Consider the following 12,324-nt stretch of genomic DNA (forward strand, 5'->3'; position numbering starts at 1 on the left):
CCAAAGTCGGCATTCATTACATAACATGATACATTGATAATCAAACACTTTCTGTAACTTTCAGTAAACAGTGACTAATGGGAAATAAAAATCTAAGCATAAAAGTCTGTCTTCTCATGCCAGCTGGCACAAATGGGGGAAAAAATAAAATCCATAAGGAAAATAGACATCTCTAACATGTGTTTGTGAAATACTATTCTAAACTAATCCCAGGCAAAACTATTTCTCCCCTTGGATTTCCGTAAAACACCCTCTCTCCATCACCCATATTGTTTGGAAAAGTAAAAGTGAAATCTTAAAAATTGAACATGACTAGAACATTTTATATCTCACTCCCCTTGGATTCCTTAATCCCATCATCCCTAGGTACCGTAATATATAATTAAAGTTTAATTTATCTTATGAAGATTTTTTTATAAGGTGCTTTAACCTTTACAAGCTAACAATAAAGGATGGCTTAGGGAGACAGACAAGTCAATTACAAAGATTCTTTCAATCAATTTGCAGGCTCAAGAACAGGTCGTAGTTTTTTTTCCCCCATTGTACTTTTTATCAAATTTATTTTCTCCTCTTTGTTCTTTTTATTCCTTGACATGAACTGTGGCATTTTTGTACAGTCACCATTATATCACTTTATTTATAGTATTCCTTACTTAATCAATCTACATCAAGCATGTGTTAAAAAAAAAAAAAAATACTTTAAATACCACAAGTTCTACACGCAATAATTCAGACAAATGTTAAAGATAAGATTATTTCCTTCATTTTACAGCTGATATTTTGTATTATTCTCCAGATTAACTGATATGGTGTGCATTTAGGATTTTTTTTTTTATTTTAAGTGTATGCTCTAGAATATTTAAATTAAGTAAACTAAGAGACTCCCACAAGAGTGTCCCTCAGATGGAGATTAAAGCTCACCGAATCAACACAAACATCCCTGACTGTTCCATACTCCAGCCATTTGTTTACATGGACGACCACACGCTGTATCAGTGAGAGTTTGGATTACGTTTTATACAAATTACAGGTAATATATATCACATTTTTTTCATCTTGAAAATTGACAATTTTATCTCTAACGAGCTTGAATGATAAATCAATGATTTTTGCTGCCGTTTACTTAAAAAATGGTTTGACTATGGAATTCCATTTTTTCCTATCTTGATTTTTTGTTATCTGAAAATTTGATTCTTCTCTAACTGATCATATGGGGCACAATGATAAGTTAAAAAGTTTGTTTGCAAGATCAAAATCACACCTCCCCAAAGATAAACATTCTATTATAGCTGTTCCCCTCTCATAGTTGAAGGCGTAGAGCTTTTCAAACATTTTTTACCAGCCAAAAAAGTAGTGGGTGCATTAGGAAAACTCATTTCCTTGAGGATTTATCTCACAATTCTCTACACTGTTTATTCAAGTTCTTAAATCGACCAAATCCGTATTTTCAAAGCGATCCCCACAATAAAGGCTATACCCTGGTCAGTGTGGAGCCAAGTATATTAAAGTCTCGGGTCGTAAGAACTGCACGCTCGCAGAGCACAAAATCCCATACTACTGGCACGGCCAATCATCCATGCTTGCTCATGTAATGTCATGTAATAATACTGTGGGGTTTTTTTATATATAGAAATGATTTATTACCTTGGATGGGTTCAAAAAGACAAACTGATTTAAGAACAGATTACTCTGTTAAATTGCAGTGGATCTGATTAGAATCTAGACAAGACGTTTTACAGGGACCTACACATTTAAGTAAAGGATCTCTTCCCTCCATGGTACAGCTTTATGTAACTTTGATCTGAAGTTCTTTTTTTTTAGTAATGATGTTTTCATGTTCTCTTTAATCCAACAATCTTAGGAACATAATGTTACAACAGGGTACTCAGTGCTCTCTCTCTCACACTTTCTCTCTCTCATCTCTCTCTCTCTCTGTCTCTCTCTCTCCATAGAATTTTGATAGCCATGTCATGATCTGTAAGAGTGGTGGGCATTCAAATGGGAAGCAATAAAAAACCCCAATAGTTAACTAGGAGTTCTCTTCAAGGTGTTGGCTGCTATAATGCTACAAAAAAATATTGTGATCTCTCATGATCATGAACATTTCTGTATATAAATTGAGACACCGAGGCATGGGAGGAGTACGTATTAGTGACTGATAAACTTGTGTTCCTCCCTGTTTCCCTCTAAAACCTAATCTTTCCCCCTGACAATTCCCATTTGCAATTTTCCTTGTTAAAATGTACATAGCGCAATCAATAACAAGTGAAATAAAGTCAGGGCTGCAATGTCTTGCTCTCTTAAATAATGTGTTAGACAACTTTAATGTATGCTTTCTTATCAAAGGAAACAGGGGGAAAAATCTTGCTTCTGTTAATGGCCTCAAGAAAAAACACAACATAATCCCTGGAGAATATAAAGATCATTGGCTGCAGCCATGAAGTATTTAAGAGGGAATTCTTGTAGGCCTTGAAGGCAGAACTCATCGGAAGAACTCCGAAAACAATTGTTAATACCTTGATGGAGATAGAAATGTGTGATGAACAGTGAATAATGCCACGCTTTGTCAGGAAGAATTCATCAAAAACCTGATGAAATCACACCAACCCTATCAGAAAGAGCGTAACTTGATGTTACGTTTACCAACATGCAATATTTTATGGAGCTGTGGCTTCATTCCTGTCTTGGAATTCCGGAAACAAGTTATTGCAGCAAAGCATTCCAACATTCCTAGGGAAGCTTGATTGAAAAAGATGGTCAATATAACTTGTGAATGTTATTGTGGACATCCATATCTTTTTACTTACCACATAAAGAAAAGACTACAGAATATTGCACTGTTACTGATCATATGCAACATTATCTGAATCTGAATATCTTCTTATATATCTTTCTTTACATAGACAGGAACAAAATCTGAGTTAGAAGTTATGTTTGAATCATTGCAATAGCAATGGAAAGGAAACTCTCAAGAAAGCTTAGTTCAGATACAGGAATTATAATTCCATGAAACAATGTACTGAATTTTAACCTCCTCCATCAAAAGTCATAAATTATATACAGTCATTTCCTCCATCTTTCTAAATTCTGCACTGATTTTTAAAGAAGACCTCTTTGCTTCTGACTTATTATTCATACTAAATAAATAAATACATCACTAGAACTCCTATTGTTTGGTAAATACACCTGCCATGAAAGCATATCAATGTAATCCTAATACTAACAAAAACAGCTTTATGGCCGCTATCCCTCTTGACAGGGTAAATACTCTTAATTTAACAAACATAAATTTGATGTCAATTTCCTGCCTTATAAACCTATAAACTATAATCAATAAATTCAGGTCAATCTGATGACTATAAACTAGTCCCCTATAAATTACTGGTTTTCAACGGTGAGATGCTCATTTGGTCTTGGACAGTTTATGGACATTCCAGACTGAAATAAATATTTTTCCACACCAATCATGGAGCCCTATACAATAACTATAAATCACTTATGGTCAGATATCAAATATTATGTGAAGAGATTGAGAAAAATGAGGGGTGATTAGTAAAATGTTTCACATGATCACTTTTTTTCATTACGTGGCGTCACTGCAATCACAATGCTTAAATGGACACTATGAAAAATCAGCGACTAATACCTAAACATGGTAAATCATCAGTGAAATGTCTAACCAAGCATTATTTACAAGTCAATTCAACTGGAAGGCCTGTACAAATGTTTTGACAATGGACTCCACTAAGAGTCAATATCCCTCCTTTAGGATTCATTCTGCTTTTTGTGTCTACCTCTAGGGCTCTCTTTATCGTCAAAGCCCAAGAAATGACCGCTTTCAGTAAACGAGAAAAATAGAAAGCTAGGAGATTTCTTTGATAAGTTCTTGTTTAATCTGATCTTTTGAAATGGGGACTATGGGTGGCAAACAAGACTCGGTGAACAGCTCTGATCTACAAAGTGATCAACTGCACAGATAACGCAGCTTGTCACTAGGGTCATTTAGTGACAATCTTTCCGATTTCCCCCTTTCACCTTTTCCAGATAAAACCCAGACAACCAATGTAAATACCTTGGGTGGAAGTTTTAAAAACATATCTTTTATTCCCAGTCAAATGAAATGAAGAGAGGAAAATGTCCCCAATTTATACAGCCCTGATATCTTGCCATTACATCAATAGGACCACTATTAAATCCAGTTTGTAAATTTCCCGGTTGACGCCACGGTGGGTTCTTCATGCTCTAGCTTGTTTGCGATCCTCACACCTTCATCCCCACACTGGCTCCAGCACCCAGACAGTCCCAAACATACCTGTTTCAGATAAGTGGGTTGACGGGCTCTTATCTTGGTCCAGGTGATAACGCTAAGATTATAATTGTGTAAGACAAAGCTGGATAGTCTGGTCAAAGCTATGGACATCCTGAGAGTAGTTGACAAACTTCGCTTATTTTTCTATCAATTTGTGTTGAAAAGGGGCTGGTACACGAGAGGCTTAAATTTCAACATCTAGGTGATAACACCCAGATTAAGAATTGTTTTAATCCGAGCAACAAGGACTCTTGAAAGTTTGGTATTTCTTACATTCATTACACAAAATCTGAGGGTATGACTGAACCTCAATCAAATGACATAACCTCGATTTGAAACCAGTGAAGATAGTCAGTGCAAGGATTTTTTTTAAGTCTTAAAGAAAGTACATTCTTGATAGTGTATCTGGTCTAATTGGATTATCATGTCAGTTGAAGACAATTTTAAATAATAAGATCAGACATCTATGCCTGGAAACTAAATCTGATCACAACTTTTAAAAGTCCATGAGAAAAAAAGGTTATCTTCACATAAAGCTGAAGATTACATGACAAGCAATTTGTTCTGGCGTCATCTCAAGCAAATCCGGTAATTTGAGGTAATTTTTCCTTGTGTTTTCTTTTTATCACATTTCAAAGGACAAACTGCCCCATTAGCATGATTGAAACAGGTCTCCAAAAAATTTGTATGATTTCTGCAAAGTCATATTTATTCTTTTATTAAAATCATAAGTGCAATTCGAGGCACTGTCTAATGAAATGCATAATTTTCAATGACAAACGACTGCCAAGTGTGACACTGCAGTATCAGTTTACAACCAAAGGGGGGTACCTTATTGTTTATAAATAAGCATAAATGCTGAGTCTCATTCAAAATCAGGTGAAAGATGACACAACCTGACATTTGAGTACAAACTGAAATTAACTTGACTTAGCTTTAAATTGTGCCGTGTAATTTGTGAAATAATTATTTGGAAAACTAATTTTTCATTTAGTTTTCCTTTGAAGATTTTATTTTTTGTTTGTGTTCAATTCTACTCAATTGGCCAAGTGTACATGTATAACATGCTAGCTTAGAAAACAATGCCATAATTTCATACACCAACGATTAAAAGAAATATGAATATTATATAAAGCACGCACATTCAATTCACTGAATTCAAACTTTGCATAGGGGGAAGTTCATTGAAAAACAAATTATTTATGATCAATTTTATTTTATCTCTCATATCATAATAATGCCCATTATCCTGTGCGTAACAATATTTGGCAAAAGCTGACCCTAATCGGGAAAGATTTTTTTTAGCTGTAGGCATTAAAGTGGAGACATTATTCTGAGGGCATGCATGGCTGCCTAGCTCTACAATAACCTCCTAGAGCTTAACCGCAGAGAAATTATGAAGAAATATGACAGACCAACTCCTATTACTTTGATGAGATTGGTATATTGACAGGCACATAAGGTTACGAGGGGGTAAAATAGCGAAAAACCTTTTAATTCATTGACTTTATCTTCCGAGTTGTTTCTTAAAGAAGCTCTCATGTTTCGTGGGTAAAAGTGTTAGTGTTATTGTGAAAATGGATTTTTAACATATAACCAGCTTACAAGGTTAGTAGAACAGAATGGTTTTTTGTTCTCATGTTTGTGTTGATAAATTAATCTATAAAATATTCCCTTCTTGAATTTCTTTCAACAAATATAGATCTGAAATTCATCATAAATTGAAGATAAATAGCCATTTATGATAAATGAAGATTTCGTTCTGTGACACATGCCATATTTTGCTCTTAAGGAAAAAAAAATTTGATCGAGCTATTACTGCATGATGGATGGGGGCTGAAAAATATTCTAATGGCTTGGGAAGAAAACTGTATTTTACTCCCTGAAATTTTCTGGCCCATTCCAGTGTCTGTGTAGAGATTTCAAACCATCAATTTCAGAAAATGTAGTTACTTGATGAAGCGGCAAATTATAACACCCCACAGGAAATATGAATACATCAGCACTTGACAACTTCAAAAAGATCTCTTTTCTGTTTTCTCTGCTAAATCATCTATTCTCTAGTTCAATACACCTGTTCAGCCTGTATTTCATTATTAATTGACCATATTTCTCTCAAAACTTCTCATTCTCTAAAATATTGCAATAGAAGAAAGGACCCTTTAACACAAATACATACATCTGCAAAAACCATCCATCATAAATGAAAATTTTTATTTATATTTCTCATAAAGACACATTTTAAGTTTTTTTTGCCCCAATTTCACAGATCTACTTTCTTGAAAATTCTACTGTTGATATCTCGAGATCTATCTCATCTGAGATCCAACTTGAGGTCTGATTCTTTTGATTATGAGCCTGGAGCCTGAGTCCATTAGGAGACTTATGGGTGGTATTCTGGTTTTTTGTTTCACAGAGCCAACTTTTATTGAATCTCCACCAGCAGATGTGGGTTGTTAATATTATCAGCAAATTATTATATACAATCAACACAGACTTCCGGACTCTCTGAAGTAGAGACATGAATGTGTCTCAAGGACCTGGCCACTCCAACTGATTTTGTTTACTCTCTCATTCATTTTCTCTCCCTCTCATTCTATCGCTCTCTCTTTCTATACAACTGCAAACTGTTAACATAGATAATAGGTTTTAATGTCTGTAGAATGAGCTTATAAATCAAATGAATCAAATGCAAATGCTCAATTTTCATTCTCTCTTGTCATAGAGCACAGTTGTATATCATTACATTTTCAACTGCAAATGTAACAGATTGGGCCTGTAAATCATTAGTAATTCCATCATAAATGTTATACCCTACACCCCATTGTCTAAGGCATTGCCTTTCCCAGCCATTGAAACTGTCTAGGACCCATTAAAATGACATATTTATTGTCCCCTTTCATCCCAAAAGGACAAACTGCTTTAACAAATGTTTATTAATCAAACTAATTAAGCACTCTTACATCTGAATGTCCACATTTTTCAGGAGACAATATCAGTCCCTGTATTGCCCAAGGGTCCCTCCACAAGTCAGTACACAATTGACATAAACACCGGGGAATAAATAATATTCTGTTACACCACAAGTCTGATCTATTTAATTGATTCGAGACAATGTTTCCACATATCCGTTTTCCTTCAGGACAAATGTACATAGAAAAAAAATCTAATTACATTAGCTACTACTTTGCTGAATTTATTCAGAACCACACATAATTTATACCTTCACACAAGTACTACAAAGACGGAGAGGTGTCGAACAGATAGACCTATTAGTTAACGCTGAGTTTATTTCTGTCAATTTGACCCCAAGGTCACAGAGTTCAGCCAATCACAGGTGACTTAATCATACATCACTTCTCAGTTCGTCAGGCATTATTTAATATTTTGGTTTAATGACAAAAACACAGTTGGATATTATTTATCAAACAGGAGATATACTTCACAATGATCAAGATTTCTCAAGGTAATAATTAAATGTTCATTGAAATCAATATTTTCATATATGACTTCTTTCAATTTCAGTTTAATCAAAATTTTAAAATTTTACTTTTTTTGTAAATATTTAAAAAAAACTTTAATTTAATATAATTATCTTTTTTTTTTTTACCAAAAAATAATCTGAATTAATATTTTTAAAATACATATTGCTATGAGACTTCCTGTATTTCCTGATCTTAATTAGATTTTTTTTTTTAATTTAAATTCCCTGATTGCCAACTTATTCCAAATTTTCTTGTCAAATGAAAACTTAACTTTTATATTTATTAGTATCAATAAAATATCCATTTTCTTAAAGACTTCCCCAATGAGAAACCAGTGTTGACAATCTATCACATACTTCATGCTTAATTAGATGCAAGTCAGGATGCAGAGTCAATTAATAGACAAATGTCGCATTGATTCTCTTCCTTCGAAAATTTATTGGTGCTGTGACAATGTAAATTTCTAAAAATTATCTCATTTATCTTTGAAAATTTTTGTAATGAATGTCGCTTCTGACTGAGACAGTGGTGAAATTTGTCAATGACAATTACTTTATAGAGCTTCCTTAGTCACAGAAGATTGATTGGAAATGATCCCCCCAAAATTAAATCAACATGCAATTTGATGTACTGTCGCAATGCAAACATGGTCAAATGGAATCACTACTTGTTATTAAAAAAATTGAAGAGATCAAGGCAGAGATTGATATTTTCCAGACATTTAGGCCAAGATCCGTGCAAACATGCAAAAATGGGTTGGACATGGATAATGCCCTTCTAGTAGAGTAACACAAATTCTGTTTGAAGAAAATAAAACCTACATATTATTCTTGGACAAGTTCCTGCAATTTCTTCTCAGCAGAACTTTATCTCATTTTCGTAAGGACAAAAATATGTTTATTGGGGGGGCTTATGTTAAATGTGATTGTTTGGTGGGTAGTGAGTGTTGATGCAATACTGATTAGAAATGATAAGGAACAGTGATTAGCCTTGACAGGTTGATAAAAAAAGAACCTTAGAGTCTGAGAGAAAGATTTTCTTTAAAAGAATGTCACTGCTGCATGTTAAAGGCTAAGAGATAAATCTTCTCAAGTGCCTCTGTATAACAAGGGATTTCATCTGTCATCAACTGATCCCAAATGATTATTGTTCAGCAAACATGGGGGCATGCAGAATGTCAAACGTTACTCCAAGTTCCTTTTAAGTACTTGAACAATTACATTGGAATAGTTGTTTCCTCACCCACTGTTACATTTTTTTTCCATTTGTTCCCTGGCAGGAGTTAATTTTCATTAAATATTTAAATCAGATAGCCCCATTGGCAGCTGTGCTATTTATACTGCAAGGCTGGGTTTATAAGACAAGGTAGTTTATAAACCTGGCCATACAAAACCAGGTATATCTCGGGAAACACTGCCCGCCTGATTAAATGCATTTGTTCCATTCTCCAGACACATGCTCAATTAAGGTGGCACTTCATCTTCATTATTCTCCATTGATTTCATCAAGCCTGCTTTTCTAAAGAGTCTTTGAATTGAAGTGACTCAGGTTCCTTCAAAAGCATTAATGGTGTGCTAATCTCTCTTTTCAGGTGACAATTTGATCAAACTCCAATCCTGGCACATCACACGAGACCAGCTCAGGATGAGCTAAGATGCCGCATCAAAAGGATGAAGCGATTCAGTCCCAGCGGTCAACACTACCCTGACCCCTCAATGCCTCCAGAAAATGTTCCAGAGGTCATTGAGGGGCAGACCCTCACCAACGAAAGTAAGAAGGTCAAGACAAACCAGTCGTTTGAATCTTTATTTGACAGTGAATCCCTCTGTGACGTGATTCTTAATGTGAATGATGGACAATTTGTTTTCAGAGGACACAGAATGATTCTTGGATTAAAAAGTGAGATTCTGGCCACCATGTTGAATGAACTCAAATCTAGTGATTCTCAGTCCAGACCAGTTTTGAATTTGAAGGAGGCACCTGAGTGCAGTATGGTGTTTAGTCGGTTTCTCTACTTCATATACAGTGGGGCTGTCTGGCTTCATAGGGACTATGTACTTCCCCTCCATAGTCTGGCCGAAAAATATCAAGTCAAACCCTTAATCCAACATTGTCAGAGCTACATCAGTCAAATTCTTCTCAATATGATCGATACTACTGATGGATGTAGAGGATTTTCAATTGACATCATATGTGACATTTATGAAGGAAATTTGTATTCTGATGAAATTTGTGATCTCTGCTACAAAGTGCTATGTGCCAAGTTCCGTGACTTGATTGCTTCTGAAAGGTGGCCCTTTTGTAGTTGGCACTTGGTGAGTGATTTACTGAAATGTGATGACTGCAATGCTGAAGAGAATGTGATACTGACGTCTGCTACTGAATGGATGAAAAGGAACCAGTTAGCCGACAAAAATCTCATAGAGGACATACTAGTCAATATTCGCTATCCACTTCTTCATCGGAAAGTCCTGTATCACTTGCAGAAAAATGGTGTATTCAAAAACTTCCCACAAGTACAAGAACTTGTAGAGAATGCAGTGCGATATCACTGTTTTAAAGACGTACCTGAAGCAAGGGATGACTTTGTAGGGGTTCAGTTCACCAAAAGAACTCTCAATAGAACCAGACCCAACAGTGCTGAAAACAACGGTATGAACTCACCCAAAACGCTATCAAGTTCTAACCAGAATTTGAATCGCAGTGTTCCCAGTCAAACCCACTGTTCTCCCGCAGTATTAATACAGAACCCTCAGCCTCCCCCCGTTGTGCAAAGTCAAATTTACAGTAACCTTCTGCAAGAAAGTAGGGAGTATCAAAGACTGTATGAGGTGGCTCCTGCCCCTCCTTCCCCACCTAACCAACAGACTTTCTCACCCATCCCTCAAATGTACAATGTGTCGTCTGCAGCAAACTATGTACAAAATGCTAGTGTTCAAACTGGAGACAGATCCTCTTGAATGTGTTCTATGATGGCATATTTTTAAGGACTGCAGTATGCAGTGTATAATTTTTTTTTTTTCGCCCTTGATTACAGTGCTATTTGCATTTCTTCTCCATCACAATAAATCTCTGTCAAAAAAACTGCTTGTTACATTGAGTGAAGCTTGTCAAAATGTTTTTGATTCCTTTGAAATTTATGTACTTTAAATTACCTAAACATTAAATTTGAATTCAACATCGAAGAGATAATTTCATTGCTGCTATTAGGGAAAGACATGGCTGAAAATTCACGTAAATACTTTGGGTTTTTAATCTGTGTAAACTTTGAGTTTTATAGATCAAACATGACATTTTCCACTAAAGCTACATATATTTAACAGCCATTCTAGAAAAACTAGGTGTTCATGGTTCACCAAATCATATTAGTGCACTTAATTTAGAATTAAATTGAGTGAAACTCTAGTTTGAAGGAAATCCCAAATGCTCACATACCAGCAGAGCTGGAAAAACTAGCAATGTACCTTGGCTTTGAAGATTCTTTAAAAGATAGGATCTGGGGGACCTTATGCAATGGGAGCATTTTATCCAGACTTGACTAGCAGGGTAATTAGAGGCAATTTGTCTCCTCTTTTCATCCAGTCTAAACTCTGTGCAGAACTCCTTCACTAACTAGCAATTAAGCCCTTTTTTTTATCCTACCAGAACATTTTTAAATAATTTAATTTAGCATATTTGAAGGAATATCAAATATGTCAGGAAACCTTGCGAGCTTGGTTTTTTGTTTTTTGTTTTTTTTGAAAAGTCCTCAGTGAAGCATGGGGTTTTGTGTAATTCAAGGAAATTGGAAAATTTGAAGCCAAGAAAATTTGACCAATTTGAAATGCTGCTTTGGGTTTTATGATCAGTCATGCACTTTATAATCATTATCAGAAGTAATTAAAGCTTAAAAGGATTATATTGATCGTCAATGTACACATGATCCTACTTCAGATACTATTGAAACAAGTTGTTTTTGCTCAATATTGTATGAACACTATTGCTTATGTTGTTTTTTTTATGTCATTAAATGTACAAGAAAAAATGCTTTACAACGTTTGTTTTCTTTCATCTTAGTTATCAGCGAAAAATGTTTTGGTCATGTTCCGATAAAGACATCTAGTATGTGGCATTTTCTACAAATACTTCTGATAAAGTTGTTTATGTACGTGATAGGAACATCAATACTGAACCAATAAATCGCTTTACAAAATAATGTATAATCGAGCTATCATAAGTTCAGCTAAGGCACACCATAAGATAACCTACTCCAACTTTCAAGTACGTGAAAATTATCCAGTATTTGTCATGCTGTGATCAACCTCTGTATAAATATGCAACAGGGTTTTTTTTTAAATGTTATTCTTTCATAACGAGCCAGAAATTAGAGTCTGAGCAGGGATGTCAATTTGGAGGCTCCTCTCGGACGCCTTTTTTTTTCCTATTTGCTGATTTTCGGTCTGGCGAAAAAACAATGTCAGATCCCTATCTGGAGACTAATTTCGGCCTAGTGCCCTGGCTCACCCTGAAATCACGCACACACACAAAAAA

At 35.1% G+C, this 12,324-nt stretch overlaps 3 protein-coding genes across 10 annotated transcripts in view; 2 read left to right on the top strand and 1 right to left on the bottom strand.

Moving 5' to 3' along the window:
- Nucleotides 1-12,324, bottom strand: part of LOC133190382 (uncharacterized) — a 48,835-nt gene that overhangs the window by 10,506 nt on the left and 26,005 nt on the right. The window lies entirely within an intron of this gene.
- The window catches only part of LOC133190361 (uncharacterized), a 231,401-nt gene that overhangs the window by 8,589 nt on the left and 210,488 nt on the right, over nucleotides 1-12,324 (top strand). The gene's annotated exons all lie outside the window — the stretch shown is intronic.
- LOC133190368 (BTB/POZ domain-containing protein 17-like) lies at nucleotides 866-11,821 on the top strand. Of its 4 annotated transcripts, none has more exons than XM_061325954.1 (2): nucleotides 866-1,030; nucleotides 9,386-11,821. In XM_061325954.1, the coding sequence occupies exon 2, from the start codon at nucleotides 9,465-9,467 to the stop codon at nucleotides 10,752-10,754; it is 1,290 nt and encodes a 429-aa protein (XP_061181938.1). In that variant the 5' UTR covers nucleotides 866-1,030; nucleotides 9,386-9,464; the 3' UTR covers nucleotides 10,755-11,821. The 4 variants fall into 4 exon arrangements, with proteins under 4 accessions (XP_061181938.1, XP_061181939.1, XP_061181941.1 ...); XM_061325955.1 differs by lacking the exon at nucleotides 866-1,030 and adding an exon at nucleotides 5,537-5,917; XM_061325957.1 differs by lacking the exon at nucleotides 866-1,030 and adding an exon at nucleotides 7,569-7,775.

Source organism: Saccostrea echinata, unplaced genomic scaffold, assembly GCF_033153115.1.
Source record: "Saccostrea echinata isolate AGI-Se365-2 ecotype Australia unplaced genomic scaffold, CSIRO_AGI_Sech_v1 ptg000022l, whole genome shotgun sequence".
In the NCBI taxonomy this organism is placed as follows: domain Eukaryota; kingdom Metazoa; phylum Mollusca; class Bivalvia; order Ostreida; family Ostreidae; genus Saccostrea; species Saccostrea echinata.